At 57.0% G+C, this 24,134-nt stretch overlaps 1 protein-coding gene across 1 annotated transcript; it reads left to right on the top strand.

The window, feature by feature from the left end:
- The first annotated feature begins 958 nt into the window (after window positions 1-958).
- On the top strand, window positions 959-22,231 carry LOC104306944 (butyrophilin subfamily 2 member A2). The gene is made up of 12 exons (XM_054177095.1): window positions 959-1,031; window positions 1,818-2,168; window positions 3,997-4,281; window positions 5,884-5,982; window positions 9,348-9,374; window positions 11,058-11,084; window positions 12,092-12,118; window positions 15,255-15,281; window positions 16,758-16,778; window positions 19,087-19,113; window positions 20,343-20,937; window positions 22,081-22,231. The coding sequence occupies exons 1-12, from the start codon at window positions 959-961 to the stop codon at window positions 22,229-22,231; spliced, it is 1,710 nt and encodes a 569-aa protein (XP_054033070.1).
- Window positions 22,232-24,134: the final 1,903 nt, after the last annotated feature.

Genomic DNA, 24,134 nt, shown 5'->3' with positions numbered 1-24,134 from the left:
CTGAGGCCACAGCTGGAATCCTGGCTCCAGATCTGGGCCCCTCAGGTCAAGAAGGACCTCAAGAGGGAACTGCTGGAGAGACACCAGCCCAGAGCCACCAAAATGATGAAGAGAGAGGAAGAGCTTCCTGACAAGGAGGACCTGAGGGAGCCCAGGAGCCAGAGCTCCATCAAAGGAGTTCAGAGCTCCAGCAGAGTTCTCTTACCAAGGCGTCTCCTGAGCTGGGACTTGGCTGCAAAGGAAGAGCAGAGATGAGTGACCCTGAGGGCAAAACCAGAACAGAGTCATGAGAAAGACATCAGAACCACAGCTTTGCTTGGTCCTCATGGGAACACTCCCATGGGAGCTCCTCCTGGCCCTCTGCTCTGCCCTGCTGAGGCCACAGCTGGAATCCTGTCTCCAGCTCTGAGCTCCCCAGCTGCAGAGGGACAGGGAACTGGTGGGGAGAGTCCAACCGAGGGCCAAGAGGATGCTGAAGGGACTGGAAGAGGTCTGAGGAGGGAAGGCTTAGAGCCCTGGGGCTGGAGAGTCTGAAGAGCAGCCCCAGAGGGGATCTGCTCCATGGTTCCAGCTCTCTGAAGGCTGGGGGGCAGGAGGCTGGGGCCAGGCTCTGCTCAGTGGTGCCCAGGGGTAGGACAGAGGGCAAGGGGCACAAACTGGCAGGCAGGAGGTTGCAGCTGAGCAGGAGGAGAAACTTCTTTGGGGTGAGGCTGCTGGAGGCCTGGAGCAGGCTGCCCTGAGGGGTTGTGGAGTCTCCTGCCCTGGAGGCTTTCAAACCCCTTCTGGCTGTGTTCCTGGGTGGCCTCCCCTGGGTGGTTCTGTCCCTGCAGGGGGCTTGGGCTGGATGATCTCCAGAGGTCCCTTCCAACCCCCAACACTCTGTGATTCTTGGATGAATTCTGACTTTACATTTGCAGGAGAAAAGCAGTCTCAGGGTGATCAGGAGGCCTGGATCTCGATGGGTTCCTGCTTCTGGTGGCTGGCAGCAATTCCCTTCCTGACTCTCCAGCACAGGTCCTGCCTGGCTGCAGGTACAGATGCTGCCACCTTGAATAGAGAATGCAGAGGGCTCCAGGCTGGGTGGAAGCTGGAGGCTTGGAGGCTCTGCAGAGAGACCTGGCCAGGCTGGAGCCATGGTTCACCAAGGGCAAGGGCTGAGTCCTGCCCTTGGGGCACAACAACCCCAGGAAGGCTCCAGGCCGGGGGCAGAGGGGCTGGAAAGGGCCCAGCAGCCAAGGCCCTGGGGGTGCTGGGTGCCAGCAGCTGGAGCTGAGCCAGCAGTGCCCAGGTGGGCAAGGAGGGCAGCAGCAGCCTGGGCTGCAGCAGCAATGGTGTGGGCAGCAGGAGCAGGGCAGGGATTGTGCCCAGGGCTGGGGACTCCACCAGCTTCCCTGAGCAGCCTGTGCCAGTGTTTGGAGAACCCCTCCAGGGAAGAAGTTTCTTTTAACATCCAACCTGAACCTCCCCTGGGGCAGCTTGAGGCCATTTCTTCTCATCCTGTCACTTCTTAATAGAGAGCAGAGCCCAACCCCCACCTGGCTGCAGCCTCCTCTCAGGGAGCTGTAGAGGTCAAGGAGCTCTCCCCTCAGCCTCCTCTTCTCCAGCCTCAGCTCCCTCAGCTGCTCCTCCCCAGCCCTCTTCTCCAGGCCCTTCCCCAGCTCTGTTGCCCTTCTCTGGCCCTGCTCCAGCTCCTCAGTGTCCTTCTGGGGGTCAGGAGCCCAAGCCTGAACCCCTCCAAGCCACCTCCCTGGGCAGCCTGAGGGAAGGTCACGGAAGCTGGGAGGTGGACAACCAGCTGCCTCTTGGTCTCTTCTCAGGTGAGCTGAGCAGCTCTCCTCACAGGAGCTCCATCGTTGGGCTCATTGGGGACAGGGTCCTCCTGCCCTGCCACCTGCCAGCAGGTCTCAGCCCCGAGGAGGTCTCTGTCCAGTGGCTGTTCCAGAGGGGGCCTCAGCAGGTCACTGTCAGCAGCTACGACAGAAGGGCCCCAGAGGAGGAACCAGATGAGAGCTACCAAGGCAGAGCTGAGTTCTTCCACAGCCAGCTGAGGGCTGGCAACCTCTCCCTGCTCCTGAAGGACATCAGGAGCTCTGACCAGGGACTCTACAGCTGCCTGATCTCCTCCCAGGGAACGCAGCAGGGAGCCTCGGTGCTGCTGCAGCCGGCAGGCGAGTGCCGGCGCCTTGGGCAGCGCGGGAGGTGACCAGGGGCACGGAGAGCCGGAGGGCCAGGGAGCAATAGAGTGCTTGACCCACACACCCACACCCCCCCCACACACTGACCCACTGACCCAATGACCCCCACACACACTGAGCCACTGACCCACTGACCCCCCCCCACACACACTGACCCACTGACCCACAGACCCACACACACTGACCCACTGACCCACAGATGCACACACACACACTGACCCACTGACCCACAGACCCACACACACTGACCCACTGACCCACAGATACACACACACACTGACCCACAGATCCACACACACACTGACCCACTGACCCACACACACACTGACCCACTGACCCACAGACCCACACACACACTGACCCACTGACCCACACACACACTGACCCACTGACCCTCTGACCCACACACACACTGACCCACTGACCCACAGATCCACACACACACTGACCCACTGACCCACACACACACTGACCCACTGACCCACAGATCCACACACACACTGACCCACTGACCCACAGATCCACACTCACACTGACACACTGACCCACAGATCCACACACACACTGACCCACAGACCCACAGACCCACAGACCCACACACACACTGACACACTGACCCACAGACCCACACACACACAGACCCACAGACCCACAGACCCACACACACACTGACACACTGACCCACAGACCCACACACACTGACCCACTGACCCACACACACACCCCCACACACTGACCCACTGACCCACAGACCCACACACACTGACCCACTGACCCACTGACCCCCACACACCCCCCCACACACTGACCCACAGACCCACAGACCCACAGACCCACACACACACTGACACACTGACCCACAGACCCACACACACTGACCCACTGACCCACACACACTGACCCACAGACACACAGACCCACTGACCCACAGACCCACACACACTGACCCACTGACCCACAGACCCACACACCCACACATACACTGACCCACAGACACACTGACCCACTGACCCACTGACCCCCCCCCACACACTGACCCACAGACCCCCAGACCCACTGACCCACTGACCCACACGCACACAGACCCACACACCCACTGACCCACACACCCACTGACCCCCAGACCCACTGACCCACAGACCCACAGAGCCACACAGCCACTGACCCCCAGACCCCCAGAATCCTAAAATGACAGAAGTGCAGCATCAGAGACCCACAGAATCAGAGGCTCAGGCAACAACAGAACTGCAGAGCCACACAGTCAGAGAATCACAGAATGCTCTGGGCTGGAAGGGACCTCCAAAACTCACCCAGTCCAACCCCTTCTCACTCAGCAGGGACATCCTCCACTAGAGCAGGCTGAGCCTCCCCTCCAGTCATGGAATGGGTTGGGTTGAGTTTGGGTTGGGTTGAGTTTGGGTTGGGTGGGAAGGGAGCTCCAGAGCTCATCCAGCCCAACCCTCTGCACTCAGCAGGGACTTCCCCTGCTAGATCAGGTTGCCCAGAGCCCTCTTGAGCCTCCCCTTGAATATCTCCAGCTATGGAATGGGTTTGGCTGGGTTGAGTTTGGGTTAGGTTGGGTTGAGTATGGGTTGGGTTGAGTTGGAAGGGGCTTTTCAAGGCCCTCCACTCCAAAGCCCTGCAGGGACTTCTGCAAGTCATAGAATGGGTTGGGTTGGGTGGGAAGGGAGCTCCAGAGCTCCTCCAGCCCAACCCTCTGCACTCAGCAGGGACATCCTCCACCGGATCAGGTTGCCCTCAGCCCTGCCCAGCCTCACCTTGTATCTCTGCTGTTCCTCAGCCCGAGGTGCTGTGCCTTCCATTCACCTGAAGAGCCACATGAAGGAGGGCCTTGGCCTCAGCTGCCAGGCCGAGGGATGGTTTCCCAGACCTCAGCTGCTGTGGCTGGATGGCCAAGGACAGGTCCTGAAGGAGCTCTCCACCACGAAGGTGACAAGGATGCCTGGAGGCCTCTACAGTGTTTTGGCTTCCATCAACCTGCAGCGGAGCTCTGCCCTGGAGGTCTCCTGCAGGGTGGTCAACAGCCTGCTGAATGCAACCAGCGAGTCCAGAGTGCTGATCTCAGGTGGGGAGCCGTGGGGGCATCCTTAGGCTGGGCTTAACACACAGACCCCTTGAAGCCAAAGCTCCATTTAAACCAGGCCAACAACCCCAGGCCAGGATGCCTGTCCCCAGCCCCCAACAAGCCTCTCTGCCCTCCAGACCAAACCTTTGTGGCAAAGCACAAAGTTCAGTGTGGCAGCTCCAGATCCCGAGGAGGCAGCTCCAGGCCCCAGGGAGGCAGCTCCAGGCCCCTGGGAGGCAGCTCCAGGCTCCAAGGAGGCAGCTCCAGAATGCAATTAGGCAGCTCCAGGCCCCAAGGATGCAGCTCCAGAATGCAATCAGGCAGCTCCAGCCCCCGAGGAGGCAGCTCCAGGCCCCTGGGAGGCAGCTCCAGGCCCCAAGGAGGCAGCTCCAGAATGCAATTAGGCAGCTCCAGGCCCCAAGAATGCAGCTCCAGAATGCAATCAGGCAGCTCCAGGCCCCAAGGATGCAGCTCCAGAATGCAATCAGGCAGCTCCAGGCCCCTGGGAGGCAGGTCCAGGCCCCTGGGAGGCAGCTCCAGAATGCAATCAGGCAGCTCCAGGCCCCTGGGAGGCAGCTCCAGGCTCCAAGGAGGCAGCTCCAGAATGCAATTAGGCAGCTCCAGGCCCCAGGGAGGCAGCTCCAGAATGCAATTAGGCAGCTCCAGGCCCCAGGGAGGCAGCTCCAGAATGCAATCAGGCAGCTCCAGGCCCCAAGGATGCAGCTCCAGAATGCAATCAGGCAGCTCCAGACCCCAAGGAGGCAGCTCCAGAATGCAATCAGGCAGCTCCAGGCCCCAGGGAGGCAGCTCCAGAATGCAATCAGGCAGCTCCAGGCCCCAAGGATGCAGCTCCAGAATGCAACCAGGCAGCTCCAGGCCCCAAGGAGGCAGCTCCAGAATGCAATCAGGCAGCTCCAGGCCCCAAGGATGCAGCTCCAGAATGCAATCAGGCAGCTCCAGGCCCCAGGGAGGCAGCTCCAGAATGCAATCAGGCAGCTCCAGCCCCTGAGGAGGCAGCTCCAGGCCCCTGGGAGGCAGCTCCAGGCCCCAAGGAGGCAGCTCCAGAATGCAATCAGGCAGCTCCAGGCCCCAAGGAGGCAGCTCCAGAATGCAATTAGGCTGCTCCAAACCCCAAGGAGGCAGCTCCAGAATGCAATCAGGCAGCTCCAGGCCCCAAGGAGGCAGCTCCAGACTCCAGTTAAGCAACTGGAGCTGTGGGGGGCAAGAGGCTGGGGCCAGGCTCTTCTCAGTGGTGCCCAGGGCCAGACCAAGGGGCAGAGGGCACAAACTGGCAGGCAGGAGGTTGCAGCTGAGCAGGAGGAGAAACTTCTTTGGGGTGAGGCTGCTGGAGGCCTGGAGCAGGCTGCCCTGAGGGGTTGTGGAGTCTCCTTCTGTGGAGAGCTTCCAACCGCAGCTGGAGACTGGGATCCTGGGCAAGCTGCTGTGGGTTACCCTTCTTTAACTGGGGTGGTGGGGTGGTGGGGTGGAGTGGGTGATCTCCAGAGGTCCCTTCTGAGCCTAACTGTGTTGTGACCCTAAGTTCCTGATTTCCTTTCTGTTTTAATTGCTCATAGAATATAACTCTGGGTTTGGTTTGCACAGAGGTTTTCTTCCCCACCATTTCCAAGTGGCTGATGACCTTCCTGCTGGTTTTGTGCCTTTGCATGGTCCTCATCTTCACCATCTCCTGCAAGCTGAGACGTAAGTGGTTCCTTTGTGTCACCTCCTAGACACATCAGAGGCATGAAGTGCAGAGCTCTGCACCTGGGGAGGAACAATAAGCTGCAGCAGGATGGGCTGGGAGGGGAGCTGCTGGAGAGCAGCCTCATGGAGAAGGGCCTGGCAGTGCTGGTGGACAAGAAGTTCTCCATGGGCCAGCAGTGTGCCCTTCAGGCCAGGAAGGCCAAGGGGGTCCTGGGCTGCATTCAGCAGAGTGTGGCCAGCAGGGCCAGGGAGGTTCTCCTCCCACTCTGCTCTGCTGAGACCTCACCTGGAATACTGCATCCAGCTCTGGGCTCCCCAGCTCAGGAGGGACAGGGACCTGCTGCAGAGAGGCCAAGGGAGGGCTGCAAGGATGCTGAAGGGACTGCAGCACTGCCTGGGGAGGAGAGGCTGAGAGCCCTGGGGCTGCTTAGTCTGGAGAGGAGAAGGCTGAGAGGGATCTGATCAATGTCTATCAAGAGCTGAGAGCTGGGGGTCAGGAGGGAAGGGACAGGGACAGGCTCTGCTCACTGTGCCATGGGATAGGCCAAGGGGCAAGGGATGGAAAGGACAGCACAGGAGGTTCCACCTCAACAGGAGGAGGAACTTCCTGACTGTGAGGGCCCAGAGCCCTGGAGCAGGCTGCCCAGAGAGGTTGTGGAGTCTCCTGTGGAGCCTTCCCAGCCCTGTCTGGATGTGCTCTGTGGGACCTGTGCTGGATTCTGTGGTCCTGCTCTGGCAGGGGGGTGGCCTGGAAGATCTCCAGAGGTCCCTTCCAACCCCTGACATCCTGGAATCCTGTGACCCTGTGTTAAATCCAGGATGGGGACTAAAGCTCTCCAGCATTTATTTAATGAGCAAATTCTGGGAATGGACCCCAAAAAAGGGCTGAGAAAGTCCATGCTGTGAAGAAGGAGGAATGCAACCTGCAGGTCCTTATCTCAGACTTTGTTAGGTCTGAGAAGGGAAGCAGAGTGAGCTGAGCAAGGTTTGGGGTCCCCTTCCTGGAACCACAGACATCACAGAATTCAGACAGCAGGCTGAGGGAGCTGGAGTTGTTCAGCCTGGAGAAGAGAAGGCTCCAGGGAGACCTCAGAGCAACCTTCCAGTACCTGAAGGGCTCCAGGAGAGCCTGGGAGGGACTTCACAGTCTCACAGTCTCACTAAGGTTGGAAGAGACCTCAGAGATCATCAAGTCCAACCTGTCTCCACAGACCTCATGACTAGACCATGGCTCCAAGTGCCACATCCAATCCCCTCTTGAACACCTCCAGGGATGGGGACTCCACCACCTCCCAGGGCAGCACATCCCAATGATGAATGACTCTCAGTGAAGAGCTTTCTCCTCACCTCCAGCCTAAACTTGCCCTGGCACAGCTTGAGACTGTGTCCTCTTGTTCTGGTGCTGGTTGCTAGTGAGAAGAGACCAATCCCTTCCTGTCTACAACCACCTTTCAGGTAGTTGTAGAGAGCAATGAGGTCTCCCCTGAGCCTCCTCTTCTCCAGGCTAAGCAACCCCAGCTCCCTCAGCCTCTCCTCACAGGGCTGTGCTCAAGGCCTCTCCCCAGCCTTGTTGCCCTTCTCTGGACACGTTCAAGTGTCTCAATGTCCTTCTTAAACTGAGGGGCCCAGAACTGGACACAGGACTCAAGGTGTGGCCTAACCAATGCAGAGTCCAGGGGCACAATGACCTCCCTGCTCCTGCTGGCCACACTATTCCTAACGCAGGCCAGGATGCCATTGGCCTTCTTGTCCACCTGGGCACACTGCTGGCTCATGTTTAGGTGGCTGTCAATCAGCACCCCCAGGTCCCTCTCTGTTTGGCAGCTCTCAGCCACTCTGCCCCCAGCCTGTAGCTCTGCCTGGGGTTGCTGTGGCCAAAGTGCAGCTCCTGGCACTTGGACTTGTTGAATGCCAACCTGTTGGCCTCTGCCCATCTGTCCAGTGGGTTGAGGTCCCTCTGCAGAGCCCTTCTGCCCTCTAACTGACCAACATCTGCTCCCAGCTTGGTGTCATCTGCAAACTTGCTGGTGACTGACTCAACCCCCTCATCCAGATCATCAATGAAGATGTTAAAGAGCACAGGGCCCAGCACTGATCCCTGGGGCACACCACAGGTGCCTGGCTGCCAGCTGGCTGTGGCACCATTCACCACCACTCTCTGGGCTCAGCCTCCAGCCAGTTCCTCACCCAGCTCAGAGAGCTGCTGTCCAAGCCAGGAGCTGACAGCTTGGGCAGCAGTTTGCTGTGGGGGACAGTGTCAAAGGCCTTGCTGAAGTCCAGGTAGACTACATCCACAGCCTGCCCCACACCCACCAGGCAGCCACCTGGGCATAGAAGGAGATCAGGTTGGAGAGGCAGGACCTGCCCTTCCTAAATCCATACTGGCTGGGCCTGAGCCCTTGGCCATCCTTCAGGTGCAGTTATTGCCCCCAGGATAATCTGCTCCATCACTTTCCCTGGCACTGAGCTCAGGCTGCCAGGCCTGGAGCTTCCAGGTTCCTCCATCTGTCCCTTCTTGTGGATGGGCACCACACTGGCCAGTTTCAGTCATCTGGGACCTCACCAGTGAGCCAGGGCTGGAGGACAATGATGGGGAGCAGCTTGGCAGCTCATCTGCCAGCTCCCTCAGCACCCTAGGGTGGATCCCATCCGGTCCCATGGACTTGGAGTGCCAGGACGAGGGCCAATGGCTTGGCACTGGGAGAGGGCAAATTGAGACTGGAAAGGAGGAAGAAATACTTAAGGAGAGACTCTGGCACAGGCTGCCCAGGGAGGCTGTGGCTGCCTCCTCCCTGGAGGTGTTCCAGGCCAGGCTGGATGAAGCCTCGAGCAGCCTGGGCTGGTGGGAGGTGTCCCTGCCCGTGGCAGGGGCTTGGAGCTGGATGAGCTCTGAGGTCCCTTCCACCCCAACCCATTTCATGATTCCAGGAATTGTTTTAGTTGGAAAAGACCTTTGAGACCATTGAGTCCAAACTCCAACCCAACCCCACCATGGCCCCCAACCCCTGGCCCCAGGTGCCACAGCCACAGGTTTCTGGAGCACCTCCAGGGCTGGGGACTCCACCACCTCCCTGGGCAGCCTGGGCCAGGTCCTGATCACTCTTGCAGCCCAGAATTTTCCCCTCATCTCCAACCTAACCCTCCCCTGGGACAAGTTCAGGCCATTTCCTCTTCTTCTATCTCCTGAGACTAGGGAGAATACCAACCTGGGATGCAACTGGGGCATTGCCAATGAGCCCAGAGCCCAACTCACCAGTGAGGCTGCTGATTTCTGCTAACTGCTTCCAAAACCGTGCCATAAAAGGACTTCCCTTCCCCCCCCCCCCCAACCCCCTTCTCTTTCCTTCTTGTATTTTAACCAGGCAGCCACAAGAAGATCATCAACTTAGGTAAGTAAGGAGGAAGATGAGGGTGAAGGTCATGAGGGATTTATAAACTGGGAGGTGGTTATGGGTTATAGGAAACTGGGAGGTGTACACCATGGAGTAGAGACCTCCAGGGTCTAGAGAGCTCCAGGGCTGGAGCAGAAAGTGCAATCCTTTGTTATTTCATTCCCAGCATGCCTGCATCTCCTCTTTGGAAGGGACCAGCACAAGCAGTCCCCCACCCCTTCCTCTCCTTCACTCTCTCCCTTTGTGGTGCAGACCTTACCTCTGCTGTTAGGAGGAGCTTTGTGGCCTGGCTTCAGCCTTGGCCCAGCTCATTTTTAGCTGCATCACTCTGGATTGGGATGGGGGGTGGAAGGGATGAGAGGTATGCTGGAGAGGGGGGCTGGGGGCCTGGGGGGTTGGACAGAGGTTGTGGAAAGCTTTGGCCTAAGGAGGTTTGTGGAGAGCCATGGCTAAGGTGGACTCTTAAGCTTTGGCTTAAGGAGGCTGCAGGACAACTGTGGCCAGGGTGGACTATAAAGCTTTGGCCTCAGAAGGTTGCTGGAGAGCTGTGTCAGAGTCTGGGGACTACCAAGCCTTGGAGGGTTGAATTTGGATGAAACTGAGGCTTTTAACTCTACCTCTCTGTATGGGTATGGGGAGGATTAATTCCTGTCTGCATCAGGAAGGTTAATTCCTGTCTGCATTGGGATGGTTACTTCCTGTCTGTATTGGGAAGGTTAATTCCTGTCTGTATTGGGAAGGTTAATTCCTGTCTGCAATAAGAAGGTTAATTCCTGTCTGCATTGGGATGGTTACTTCCTGTCTGCATTGGGAAGGTTAATTCCTGTCTGCATTGGGAAGGTTAATTCCTGTCTGTATTGGGAAGGTTAATTCCTGTCTGCAATAAGAAGGTTAATTCCTGTCTGCATTGGGATGGTTACTTCCTGTCTGCATTGGGAAGGTTAATTCCTGTCTGCATTGGGAAGGTTAATTCCTGTCTGTATTGGGAAGGTTAATTCCTGTCTGCAATAAGAAGGTTAATTCCTGTCTGCATTGGGATGGTTACTTCCTGTCTGCAATGGGAAGGTTAATTCCTGTCTGCATTGGGATGGTTACTTCCTGTCTGCATTGGGAAGGTTAATTCCTGTCTGCAATAAGAAGGTTAATTCCTGTCTGCATTGGGATGGTTACTTCCTGTCTGCAATGGGAAGGTTAATTCCTGTCTGCATTGGGAAGGTTAATTCCTGTCTGCAATGGGAAGGTTAATTCCTGTCTGCAATGGGAAGGTTAATTCCTGTCTGCATTGGGAAGGTTAATTCCTGTCTGCAATGGGAAGGTTAATTCCTGTCTGCAATGGGAAGGTTAATTCCTGTCTGCAATAAGAAGGTTAATTCCTGTCTGCAATAAGAAGGTTAATTCCTGTCTGCATTGGGAAGGTTAATTCCTGTCTGCAATGGGAAGGTTAATTCCTGTCTGCAATAAGAAGGTTAATTCCTGTCTGCATTGGGAAGGTTAATTCCTGTCTGCAATGGGAAGGTTAATTCCTGTCTGCAATAAGAAGGTTAATTCCTGTCTGCATTGGGATGGTTAATTCCTGTCTGCATTGGGAAGGTTAATTCCTGTCTGCAATGGGAAGGTTAATTTCTGGTTGGAATGAGGTTAATGTCTGAACCATTGTGATGAATTCTCCTTCTCTTCCAGACAAAGGGAAGATGGAAATGGAAGAAGGTAAAAGTCCTTTGCATTTGAGATGATGCTCAGGGAGCTCAGAGGTAGAGATCCAGGGAAGCAAGACAGGGATGGAGGTTGTCAGCAGTCAATTGCAGGAGCAAGAAGCTCTTCTCAGTCCTGAGGCAATAGTGGCAACCACACAGCACAGGCCACAGGAGGACTATTTTCAGCAGAAGGCTGCAGATCCTAGGGCCATGGGATGTATTGGGTTGGAAGGTTGTGGAGTCTCCTGTGGAGCCTTCCCAGCCCTGTCTGGATGTGCTCTGTGGGACCTGTGCTGGATTCTGTGGTCCTGCTGTGGCAGGGGGGTTGGACTGGAAGATCTCCAGAGGTCCCTTCCAACCCCTGGCATCCTGGAATCCTGTGACCTGTGATCCTGAGATCCTATGATCCTGTGATCCTATGTTCCTGTCATCTTCTGATCTATGACCCTGTGATTCTGTTGATCTGTGATCCCCTGTTCTGTGATCTTGTGATCTTCTGGTCCTCTGATCCCCTGATCCTGTGATCCTGAGATCCTCTGATCATCTGATCCTGAGATCCTCTTATCCTGTGATCTGTGAACCTCTGATCCTGTGATCCTGTGATCTTGAGATCCCATGATCCTGTTGATCTGTGATCCCCTGATCTGTGATCTTGTGATCTTCTGGTCTTCTGATCCTGTGATCCAGTGATCCCCTGATCCTGTGATCCTGAGATCCTCTGATCTTCTGATCCTGAGATCCTCTTATCCTGTGATCTGTGATCTGTGGACCTCTGATCCTGTGATCCTATGATCCTGAGATCCTCTGACCCCCTGCTCCTCTGGTCTGCGATCCTTTGGTTCTCTGTAAAGCAAATGAAGTCGAATCAGTGAGGGGGGACTCAAGGGCTAAGCTCTTGGGTTGGCTCAAAGCAGCTGAGCAGGGAGGCTGCTGGCCTGCGGTGCCCCTGGGCCAGCTCTTGGCACTGTTGGGTGCCTCAAGAGGTGCCACCGGCCCTGACTGTGTTGCTGTCTCTCCTAGGGAGGAAGGAGCTGAGCGCGGAGCTGGGTAAGGCGCTTCCTGGTCGGTGTCTTCGTCTCTGTCGCCGCCTTGTGGCCACTTGGGGTTTTCGCCCCCGGCTCGGTTGCTTGCTCGGCTCCGGTTTGACTCCTGAGCTCCCGGGTGCGGTGAAGCATTGGGAAGGAACCAGAGAATCACAGAGTTGTTTGGGTTGGGGAAGACCTCTCAGACGATGGAGTCCAAGCAACAGCCCAACCCCCACCATGGCCACCAAGCCCTGGCCCCAGGTGCCATGGCCACAGGGTTCCTGAGCACCTCCAGGGATGGGGACTCCACCACCTCCCTGGGCAGCCTCTGCCAGTCCCTGACCGCTCCTGCAGGACAGACATTGTTCCTCATGGCCAACCTGAACCTCCCCTGGAGCAACCTGAGGCTATTTTCTCTCCTCCTGTCACTTGATGCTATGAAGAGCCACCCAACCCTTACCTGGCTGCAGCCTCCTCTCAGGGAGCTGTAGAGGCCAATGAGGCCTCCCTCAGCCTCCTCTTCTCCAGACCCTTCCCCAGCTCAATGTTTATAGAGATCTTTGTGGAGAGAACTCCTCTGGGGTTTAACCTCTTGATGTTAACCTCTCTGACTGCCAAGGCTGGGGCTGAGCCATGGCTCTGCAGCACTGAACAGCTCCAGGGATGGGCACTCAGCCACCTCCCTGGGCAGCCTGGCACCTCCCTGACAGCTTCCAGGGAAGTTCCTTCTGATGCCCAACCTGAACCTCCCCTGGGGAAACCTGAGGCCATTTCTTCTCCTCCTCTTGCTTGTTGCCTCTGACAAGAGCCCAACCCCCACCTGGCTGCAGCCTCCTCTCAGGGAGCTGTAGAGGGCAAGGAGCTCTTCCCCTCAGCCTCCTCCTCTCCAGCCTCAACCCCCTCCAGCTGCTCCTCCCCAGCCCTCTTCTCCAGGCCCTTCCCCAGCTCTGTTGCCCTTCTCTGGCCCTGCTCCAGCTCCTCAGTGTCCTTCTGGGGGTCAGGAGTTCAAAACTCGTGGGGGGGCTGTTGTTTGGAGGGGGTTTTGGTGCTGTTACTGGTTCTGCCTGGAGCTTGTTTGGATTTTCTCCTTCACTCTGGGGTTGTTTGGTTGGTTTTGGGGGGGGGGGGGGTATTGTTATCTGGGGGCTTTGTTGTGGGTGGGGTTTGTTGGATCATTGTTCTTTGTTTGGTTTGGGTCTCTTTGCTGTTGCAGCTGTTTGGTTTGGGGTTTTTTTTTGGTTGGGTGTTTTTTTTTTTGCCAGACAAATGCACTCCTCAGCTATTCTGTAGTGCCACAGAGGGAGCTGCAACTCAAGCTAGCAGAAAGTGCCTTGGAAGGATGCATTTTGCCCCAAATTGGAGGTTTATGGACTGCATGCAGTACCCAGAGCCAATGAATCATCTCTAACTTCCACTTCACAGCCAGTCAATCAATCAATCAATCAATGATTAACTTTCTTTCTCTCATTCTATTCTGCTGGACTTCCAGAAAGACAGAAATCAAACCACCAAGCAGGTAAAGCTTCCCTGGAATCAGAGAATCACAGAAGGGGTTGGGTTGGGAGGGTCCTCAAAGCTCAGCCAGCTCCAAGCCCCTGCCATGGGCAGGGACACCTCCCACCAGCCCAGGCTGCTCATCCAGCCTGGCCTTCAACACCTCCAGGCAGGGGAATCCACAGCCTCCCTGGGCAGCCTGGGCCAGTGTCTCCCACCCTCACTGGCAAGAATTTCTTCCTCCTTTCCAGTCTCAATCTGCCCTCTCCCAGCTCCAGGCCATTGTCCCTCGTCCTGGCACTCCCAGCCCTTGCCCAAAGTCCCTCTCCAGCTCCCCTGCAGCCCCTTCAGGTTCTGGAAGGCTTCTCTGAGGTCTCCCTGGAGCCTTCTCTTCCCCAGGCTGAGCAGCCCCAGCTCTCCCAGCCTGTCCCATAGCAGAGCTGTTCCATTCTCATGGCCTCCTCTGGAGCAGCTCCTTGGGAGGAGGCTGGAGCCAGGTGGGAGTTGGTCTCTGCTCCCTGGTGTCAAGGGACAGGATGAGAGCAGGTGGGGACCTCAGTGAGAAGACAGCAGGACCTGCCCCCCCAAGCCAATGAGACCCCACATGGAGCCACAATAGCCCCAGCTGAGGTTCTCCATCCCTCTGATCACCTTCCTGCCCTCCTCTGGACCTGCTCCATAGCCTTCTCCCTTGTGCCTCAGACCCTGATGATGTTCCACTTGCACCTCTCAGGGCTCTCCATTAGGATTCTTCTTTCCTTTGTGGTTTCATAGAACCATTAAGGTTGGGAAAGGCCTTTAGGGGGCCAACCATTAACCCAACACTACCAAGCCCACAGCTGAGCTGTGCCCCTAAGCAGGAGGTTTGATGTGGGCACAGCTGCAAATATCACAGAACCAAAGCTCTCAGCACATTTTTCTCCCTCTCCCTCTTCTCTCTCATGACTGAGAAAGAAAAACCCTGAGACTGCTTTTCTCCTGCAAATGTGAAGTCAGAATTCATCCACAGCATCACAGAGTGTTGGGGGTTGGAAGGGACCTCTGGAGATCATCCAGCCCAAGCCCCCTGCAGGGACAGAACCACCCAGGGGAGGCCACCCAGGAACACAGCCAGAAGGGGTTTGAAAGCCTCCAGAGCAGGAGACTCCACAACCCCTCAGGGCAGCCTGCTCCAGGCCTCCAGCAGCCTCACCCCAAAGAAGTTTCTCCTCCTGCTCAGCTGCAACCTCCTGCCTGCCAGTTTGTGCCCCTTGCCCTCTGTCCTACCCCTGGGCACCACTGAGCAGAGCCTGGCCCCAGCCTCCTGCCCCCCAGCCTTCAGAGAGCTGGAACCATGGAGCAGATCCCCTCTGGGGCTGCTCTTCAGACTCTCCAGCCCCAGGGCTCTAAGCCTTCCCTCCTCAGACCTCTTCCAGTCCCTTCAGCATCCTCTTGGCCCTCGGCTGGACTCTCCCCACCAGTTCCCTGTCCCTCTGCAGCTGGGGAGCTCAGAGCTGGAGACAGGATTCCAGCTGTGGCCTCAGCAGGGCAGAGCAGAGGGCCAGGAGGAGCTCCCATGGGAGTGTTCCCATGAGGACCAAGCAAAGCTGTGGTTCTGATGTCTTTCTCATGACTCTGTTCTGCTTTTGCCCTCAGGGTCACTCATCTCTGCTCTTCCTTTGCAGCCAAGTCCCAGCTCAGGAGACGCCTTGGTAAGAGAACTCTGCTGGAGCTCTGAACTCCTTTGATGGAGCTCTGGCTCCTGGGCTCCCTCAGGTCCTCCTTGTCAGGAAGCTCTTCCTCTCTCTTCATCATTTTGGTGGCTCTGGGCTGGTGTCTCTCCAGCAGTTCCCTCTTGAGGTCCTTCTTGACCTGAGGGGCCCAGATCTGGAGCCAGGATTCCAGCTGTGGCCTCAGCAGGGCAGAGCAGAGGCGCAGGAGAACCTCTCTGGACCTGCTCCCCACAGCCCTTCGGCGCTACCCCAGGCTGCCCTTGGCCTTCCTGCCCAGCAGGGCCCATTGCTGGCTCCTGGGCATCCTTCCACCCACCAGCACCCCCCAGGCCCTTTCCCCCTTCCTGCTCTCCAGCAGCTCGGTCCCCAGCCTCTCCTGCTGCCTGCTGAGGCTGTTCCTTGCCAGCTGGAAGCCTCTCCCCCTGCCCTCGTTGCCCTTCATTGCATTGCTCCCTGCCCAGCTCCCTGCAGCCTGGCTGAGCCTCCCTGAACGGCAGCACAGCCCTGAGGGGTGCGGCAGCCGCTCCTGCCAGCTCGGTGCCATCAGCACACTGCCTGGCAGTGCCCTCTGTGCCCTCTGCCGGCTCCTGAAGGAAGAGCTTGAGCAGCACTGGGCCCCCCGAGGGACTCCAGGCACAGGGCCTCCAGCTCTAGGCTGGGCAGGGACTGGCTGGAGAGCAGCCCTGAAGAAAAGGCCTTGGGGGGTGCTGGGGGAGGAGAAGCTCAGCAGGAGCCAGCAGGGAGCACCTGCAGCCCAGAGAGCCAAGCAGAGCCTGGGCTGCAGCCAGAGCAGGGCCAGGGAGGGGATTCTCCCTCTCTGCTCCCCTCTGGGGAGACCACAGCTGCAGCTCTGTGTGCAGCTCTGGAGCCCCTGGCAAGGTGCTGGAAGGTGTCCAGAGCAGGGCCACGAGGAGGAGCAGAGGGCTGGAGCTGCTCTGCGCTGAGCTCAGGCTGGGAGAGCTCAGGCTGGAGAGGTGAAGGCTCCAGGGAGACCTTCTTGTGGCCTTCCAGCATCTGCAGGGGGCTCCAGGAAAGCTGGGGAGGGACTGCTGAGGGTGTCAGGGAGGGATAGGACTGGGGGGGATGGAGCAGCACTGGAAGTGGGGAGATTGAGATTGGCTGTGAGGAAGAAGTTGTTGCCCAGGAGGGTGGTGGCACAGGCTGCCCAGGGAGGTGGTGGCAGCCTCCTGCCTGGAGGTTTTGAAGGTCAGGCTGACTGTGGCTGTGAGCAGCCTGCTGTGGTGTGAGGGGTCCCTGCCCATGGCAGGGGGGTTGGAACTGGATAGTCCTTGAGGTCCCTTCCAGCCCTAACACTTGTATGACTCTATGATTATCAGCCTCTGGAGAGGCAAAGTCTGCTCTTCCATGCCTGGGAGCTGCCCTCTCTTGCAAACCTGCCACCAGAAAGCTGTCAAGCAGAGCAATGTCAGTGACTGAAGCCTCTCTCTCTTGCAGGTCAGCTGAAAGTGGAGCTGGGTGAGTGGCACAGGCTCAGGACTAAATGCCCTAACCTAGAGAAAGTTCTCCAGAAGTACCAGAGAGTACAGGGGGACAGAGGGTCCCCAGGGGAGGCACAGGATGCTGTGATTATTGTTATTGCATCCCAACCTCTGTAACCCAAACATCACAGCCAGTTCTCTCTCTTTTATCCCTTCTCTCCACTCCCAGCATGGTTCCAGCTCTCTCTTGTGCTTTGTGGGGGAGTCTGCAGCCTTCTGTGGCCTTCTGAAGCCTTCTGATTCCTTCTGCATCCTCCTTCATCCTTCTGCATCTTTCTGCAGCCTTCTCCATCCTTCTGTGCCCTTCTGCATCTTTCTGCTTCTTTCTGCTTCCTTCTGCATCCTTCTGTGTCCTTCTGCTTCCTTCTGCATCCTTCTGCATCCTTCTGTGCCCTTCTGCATCCTTCTGTGCCCTTCTGCATCTTTCTGCTTCCTTCTGCTTCCTTCTGCTTCCTCCTGTGGCCTAGAGTTGGGGGGCAGTGAGGCTTTTGGGGGCGGGGGGGGGGGGGGGGAGTTGAATTGAGGCCTTGTTAGGTCTGTCCTAAGGGTGTGTGTGCAGTTTGTCCTGGGCATGCTGAGGCTGAGTAGTGACTGGGGGGCAAGGGAAGGGTTTGTTCGGCTTTGGCCCAGCAGTGAGGCCTGGCTGGGCTCAGCTGGGAAGCTAGGCTGGAGCTGACTTGTGCTTGTGTCTGAATTCCCTTTTGTCTCTCAAATCCCCTTTGTGTTTCTCAACAAACAGCATCCAGGCTGAGCCTCCAACTCCCTCAGAGTGGTTTCAGTTTAGTCCCTGGGGGGGGGGGGGGGAGGGTAAAATCTTTTTCTTTGTCCTTTTATTTTTGCCCTGTGGCTCAAATGAGGGCAGGAAAGTGGTTTGAGACCCAGCAGGGACTGTGCAGGATGGAGCTGTTGGGTTGGGTCGTTAGGCTTGGGTTGGTTAGGGTTGAATCGGTTAGGCTTGGGTTGGTTAGGGTTGAATTGGTTAGGCTTGGGTTGGTTAGGGTTGAATTGGTTAGGCTTGGGTTGGTTAGGGTTGAATTGGTTAGGCTTGGGTTGGTTAGGGTTGAATTGGTTAGGCTTGGGTTGGTTAGGCTAGGCTTGGGTTGGTTAGGCTTGGCTTGGGTTGGTTAGGCTTGGGTTGGGTTGGTTAGGCTTGGGTTGTTAGAGTTGAGTTGGTTAGGGTTGGTTAGGGTTGAATTGGTTAGGGTTGGTTAGGTTTGGGTTGTTAGAGTTGGGTTGGTTAGGGTTGGGTTGGTTAAGGTTACATTGGGTAGGGTTGCGTTGGTTAGGCTTGGGTTGTTAGAGTTGGTTAGGATTGGTTTGGGTTGGTTAGGGTTGAATTGGTTAGGGTTGGTTAGGGTTGGGTTGGGGTGGTTAGGGTTGGGTTGGTTAGGGTTGAATCGGTTAGGCTTGGGTTGGGTTGGTTAGGCTTGGGTTGTTAGAGTTGGGTTGGTTAGAGTTGGTTAGGGTTGGTTAGGGTTGAATTGGTTAGGGTTGGTTAGGGTTGGGTTGTTAGAGTTGGGTTGGTTAGAGTTGGTTAGGGTTGGATTGTGGTGGTTAGGGTTGGGTTGGTTAAGGTTGAATTGGGTAGGGTTGTGTTGGTTAGGATTGGGTTGTTAGAGTTGGTTAGGATTGGTTTGGGTTGGTTAGGGTTGAATTGATTAGGGTTGGTTAGGGTTGGGTTGTTAGAGTTGGGTTGGTTAGAGTTGGTTAGGGTTGGGTTGGTTAAGGTTGCATTGGGTAGGGTTGTGTTGGTTAGGCTTGGGTTGTTAGAGTTGGTTAGGATTGGTTAGGGTTGAATTGATTAGGATTGGTTAGGGTTGGGTTGTTATGGTTGGGTTGGTTAGGGTAGGGTTGGGTTGCATTGGGTTCATTAGGGTTGGGTTGGTTAGAGTTGCATTGGGTTCATTAAGATTGGGTAGTTAGAGTTGGGTTGGTTAGAGTTGATTAGGGTTGGTTTGGGTTGGTTAGGGTTGGGTTGGTTAGGGTAGGGTTGGGTTGGTTAGGGTTGCATTGGGTTCATTAGGATTGGGTAGTTAGAGTTGGGTTGGTTAGAGTTGGTTAGGGTTGGGTTGGTTAGGGTTGAGTTGTTATGATTGGGCTGGTTAGGCATGGGTTGGGTTGGTTAGGGTTGGTTAGGGTTGGTTGGGGTTGGTGTGGGTTGGGTTGAGAGGCCCAAAAGTGATGCAGGAGCACAGTGAGGACAGCAGCTGTGGTCTGGTCACTCCAGGAGGTTTCTACCAGCCCCAGGCAAACCTCCTCCTGTCCTTTTGTTTGTTTCCTTCAAGGTTTCTGGGAAGCTCAGAGCCATGCAGGTAAGGAAGGATTGGGATTGTGCCCACACTGCTCCTGTGTCACCAGTCCCCCTGCAGCCCCTGAGGCCACCACTGAAGATGAGTCCAGGTGGGCAAGGAGGGCAGCAGCAGCCTGGGCTGCAGCAGCAATGGTGTGGGCAGCAGGAGCAGGGCAGGGATTGTGCCCCTGGGCTGGGCACAGCTTGAGTGCTGGGTTCAGGTTTGGGCTCCTGACCCCCAGAAGGACATTGAGGAGCTGGAGCAGGGCCAGAGCAGGGCAACAGGGCTGGGGAAGGGTCTGGAGAAGAGGGCTGGGGAGGAGCAGCTGAGGGAGCTGAGGCTGGAGAAGAGGAGGCTGAGGGGAGAGCTCCTTGCCCTCTACAGCTCCCTGAGAGGAGGCTGCAGCCAGGTGGGGGTTGGGCTCTGCTCTCTATTAAGAAGTGACAGGATGAGAAGAAATGGCCTCAATCTGCCCCAGGGGAGGTTTAAGCTGGAGATGAGGAACAATTTCTGTCCTGCAGGAGTGGTCAAGGCTGCTCAGGGAGGTGGTGGAGTCCCCATCCCTGCTGGCGTTCAGGAACCCTGTGGCCATGGCACTTGGGGCCAGGGTGGCCATGGTGGGGTTGAGTGGAGGGTGAGACTGCAGGATCTCAGAGGGCTTCCCCAACCTTCATGGTTCTACACTCCTGTAACATGTAACAGGATGGGAGAAGGATGGGAGAAGAAGGGTGGGAAGAGAAAGGGAGGGAGCAGAAGGGTGGAAGAAATTTAGAGGGCAGAGGGATAGGAGAGGATGGGAGGAGAAGGATGGGAGAAGAAGGATGGGAGAAGAAGAGGAAGAGGCTTAGGGTCCAGAGTGTGGACTTCAAACACTTCAGCCTTCCCCAGAGGGCTGTCCAGGCCTGGCCCAGGCTGCCCAGGGCAGTGGTGGAATCCTGAGCCCTGGAGAGGTTTCAGAGCTGTGCAGATGTGGTGCTGAGGGCCATGGTTTGATGGTGCCATGGGGGTGCTGGACTCATGGTTGGACCTGATGACCCTCAAAGTCTCTTCCACCCAAAGCAGTTCTGTGGTTGTGTCTCTTGCACCTGGCTGGTAGAGCTCCCAGGCTCCTCTTGGTCCATCTGCAGCTCCACCACTCCTTGCTGAATCCAAGCAGGACCAGCCAGAGCCCTTCAGTCCTCAGCCAGGTGTGGAGCTGAGGTCACTCAGTTGCTCTGCTCCTCACAACTGATCCTCCTTTGCCCCTCCAGTGGCCATCACTGTGACTGCTGACTGCCGAGCGCTGGAGCTGCAGGTCCCAGGGCCTCCAGGTGTGGGGAGCAGCACCTCCAACCCTGCTGAAGCCCAAGCTCTCTGCACAGTCCCTGTCCTGCTGGGGAGGGAAGGCTTTGCAGAAGGGATTCACTACTGGGAGGTGGAGGTGGACCAGCAGCAGGACTGGGTGCTGGGGGTGGTGAGGGACAACGGGAGGCAGGAGGAGGAAGGAAGGAGCCTGCTTGGGGAGGACTATTGGGCTCTGCACAGGTCTCAGGGAGAGGTTTTCTCCAGTGAGGGAATCTGCAGGGCTGAGAAGCAGCAGCTGAGCAGCTCAGTGGTCGGAGTCCTGCTGGACCTGGAGGAAGGGAGGTTGAAGTTTTACGAAGCAGAGCAGAAGGTCACCATGGTGAGGATGCCTCTGTGGTTTGGGACTGATCCTGCAGAGAGGTTTTATCCATTCCTGTCCAAAGGGGAAGGGACAGCCACACCCCTCATCCACCCAGTCCCAATCCCTGTCCCCTTTGGAGAGGCTGGAGAAGGAGGTTTGGGGATGGGAGAGGTTGTGGCATCTGAGTTCCCTGCCAGGAGGTTAGGGTTGGGAGGAGAAGAAGTTGGAATGGGTTAGGACATAGGAAATGAGGAAAAATTGGGGAAGAAACCAGGAAAACTGGGGGGGGGGGGGAGGCAGAAATAATGAGAGGAAATCCCTGCTTGGAAGCAGAAAGCCTCTCATGGTCAGGTTCTTGGTGGAGAATCCTCTCAGAGCTCTGCCTGGGTTCAAAGCTGCTCTGCAAACCGTCACCCAAACCAGAAAAGGCCCCTTGGAAAGCAAGGCCAAGGGGAAAGAGAGGAAATGTCCTCAAATTCCCTCTCTGAGTGAGCTAAGAAGGAGGAAAGTGAAGAAGAAAATCAGAGCCTGAATTACAAAGAGGCACCCCAGGAGCAGTTGAGTGAGCACTTTGTTGTGCATCCAAACCACCCCACCCGGGGAGCTCAGGCCCTTGCAGGGTCTCTGCTCCCTTCCCTGCTGGCTCCTGACATTAAAGCCTCCCTGAGTGCCAAGGGTTGATGGATTTTCGCCCCATTTCCCCCTGGGTTTTACTCCTCACTGGCACAACCCTGACTCTGGAACAAGTGGATGGAGATAGACCTCCCTCTTCCCCAACCCTCTTGCTTGTTGCCTCTGACAAGAGGCCAACCCCCACCTGGCTGCAGCCTCCTCTCAGGGAGCTGCAGAGGTCAAGGAAGTCTCCCTCAGCTTCCTCTTCTCTGCACTAACCCCCCCCAAGCTCCTTCAGCTGCTCCTCCCCAGCCCTGTTGCCCTTCTCTGGACCTGCTCCAGCTCCTCAGTGTCCTTCTGGGGGTCAGGAGCCCAAACCTGAACCCAGCACTCAAGCTGTGCCCAGCCCTAGGCACAATCCCTGCCCTGCTCCTGCTGCCCACACCATTGCTGCTGCAGCCCAGGCTGCTGCTGCCCTCCTTGCCCACCTGGGCACTGCTGGCTCAGCTCCAGCTGCTGGCACCCAGCACCCCCAGGGCCTTGGCTGCTGGGCCCTTTCCAGCCCCTCTGCCCCCAGCCTGGAGCCTTCCTGGGGTGGTTGTGCCCCAAGGGCAGGACTCAGCCCTTGGCCTTGGTGAACCTCAGCCATGGCTCCAGCCTGGCCAGGTCCCTCTGCAGAGCCTCCAACCCTCCAGCAGCTCAGCTCCCACCCAGCCTGGTGCCCTCTGCAGACTCCCCGAGGATGACAGCTTCCCTCACCAGGCTATTGATGAAGCTGTCAGACAAGAACCGGCCCCGCGGGAGCACCGCGGGTGTGTGACCAGCAGCTGGAGCTCTCTGCACCCCCGGCACACTTTGGGCCCGGCCAGCAGGCAGTGTTGAGCCCAGGGAAGATCCCAACGCCTCCAAGGCAGGAGCGGCCAGGCTGTGCTGCGGCATCCCGCGGGACGGTGCCAAAGCCTTCGCCCAAGCCCAGACGAACTACCCGCACGGCCTGCCCCTCATCCTCCAGCTTGTCCTAGGAGCAGATCATGGCCATCAAGGAGCACTTCATGAACCCTTCACCAACCCATGGTGCCTGGGCCTGGTTGCCCTGCAACATGCTGCGCAATGGCACTCAAGAATCATAGAATGGTCTGGGCTGGAAGGGACCTCCAGAGCTCATCCAGCCCAACCCTCTGCACTCAGCAGGGACATCCCCCACCAGAACAGGCTGACCAGAGCCTGCCCAGCCTCACCTTGAATATCTCCAGGGATGGGGCCAGGCTCTGGTCAGTGGAGCCCTGTGATGTGACAAAGGGCAGAGGGTACAAACAGGGTCCCTTTCTGGGCTCCCCAGGTTGGAGGGAGACAGAGAACTGCTGGAGGGCCACAGAGGATACCCAAACACCTCCCAGAAGCAGAGCTTCAAACAGATTATTTGCATATAAGGACAGGTTGGGAGGGGAGCTGCTGGAGAGCAGCCCTGTGGAGAAGGACCTGGGAGTCCTGGTGGACAAGAAGTTCTCCATGGGCCAGCAATGTGCCCTGGAGGCCAGGGAGGCCAAGGGGGTCCTGGGCTGCATTCAGCAGAGTGTGGTCAGCAAAGCCAGGGAGGTTCTCCTCCTGTGGAGCCTTCCCAGCCCTGTCTGGATGTGTTCTGTGCATCAGCTGCATTCGCTGCATCAGCTGCATTCACTCTATGCACTGAATCTGCTGCATTCACTGCATCCACTGCACCCACTGAACTTGCTGCACCCACTGCACCCACTGAACTTGCTGCACCCACTGAACTTGCTGCACTCACTGCATTTGCTGCATCCACTGAACTTGCTGCACTGCATTTGCTGCATCCACTGCACCCACTGAACTTGCTGCACTCACTGCATTTGCTGCATCCACTGCACCCACTGAACTTGCTGCACCCACTGCACCCACTGAACTTGCTGCACTCACTGCATTTGCTGCACCCACTGAACTTGCTGCACTCACTGCATTTGCTGCATCCACTGAACTTGCTGCACTGCATTTGCTGCATCCACTGCACCCACTGAACTTGCTGCACCCACTGCACCCACTGAACTTGCTGCACTCACTGCATTTGCTGCATCCACTGAACTTGCTGCACTCACTGCATTTGCTGCATCCACTGAACTTGCTGCACTGCATTTGCTGCATCCACTGCACCCACTGAACTTGCTGCACTCACTGCATTTGCTGCATCCACTGCACCCACTGAACTTCCTGCACTGCATTTGCTGCACCCACTGCACCCACTGCACTTGCTGCACTCACTGCATTTGCTGCATCCACTGCACCTCCTGCATTCGCTGCATTTGCTGCCTCCGTTGCATTCAGTGCACTCTCTGCATTCACTGACTACATTCACTGCTTTTACTACATTCACTGCATCGACTACATTGACTGCATTCACTGCATTCACTCCAGGGAGACCTCAGAGCAGCCTCCCAGTACCTGAAGGGGCTCCAGGAGAGCTGGGGAGGGACTTGGAGTGCCAGGACGAGGGCCAATGGCCTGGAGCTGGGAGAGGGCAGATTGAGACCGGAGATGAGGAAGAAATTCTTGCCAGTGAGGCTGGGGAGAGCCTGGCACAGGCTGCCCAGGGAGGCTGTGGCTGCCTCCTGCCTGGAGGTGTTCCAGGCCAGGCTGGATGAAGCCTCGAGCAGCCTGGGCTGGTGGGAGGTGTCCCTGCCCGTGGCAGGGGCTTGAAGCTGGATGAGCTCTGAGGTCCCTTCCACCCCAACCCATTTCATGATTCCAGGAATTGTTTTAGTTGGAAAAGACC

Source organism: Dryobates pubescens, chromosome 38 (genome assembly GCF_014839835.1).
Source record: "Dryobates pubescens isolate bDryPub1 chromosome 38, bDryPub1.pri, whole genome shotgun sequence".
NCBI classification, from domain to species: domain Eukaryota; kingdom Metazoa; phylum Chordata; class Aves; order Piciformes; family Picidae; genus Dryobates; species Dryobates pubescens.
The sequence above is the reverse complement of the archived record's forward strand: the minus strand, read 5'-3'. Positions and strand labels throughout refer to the sequence as shown.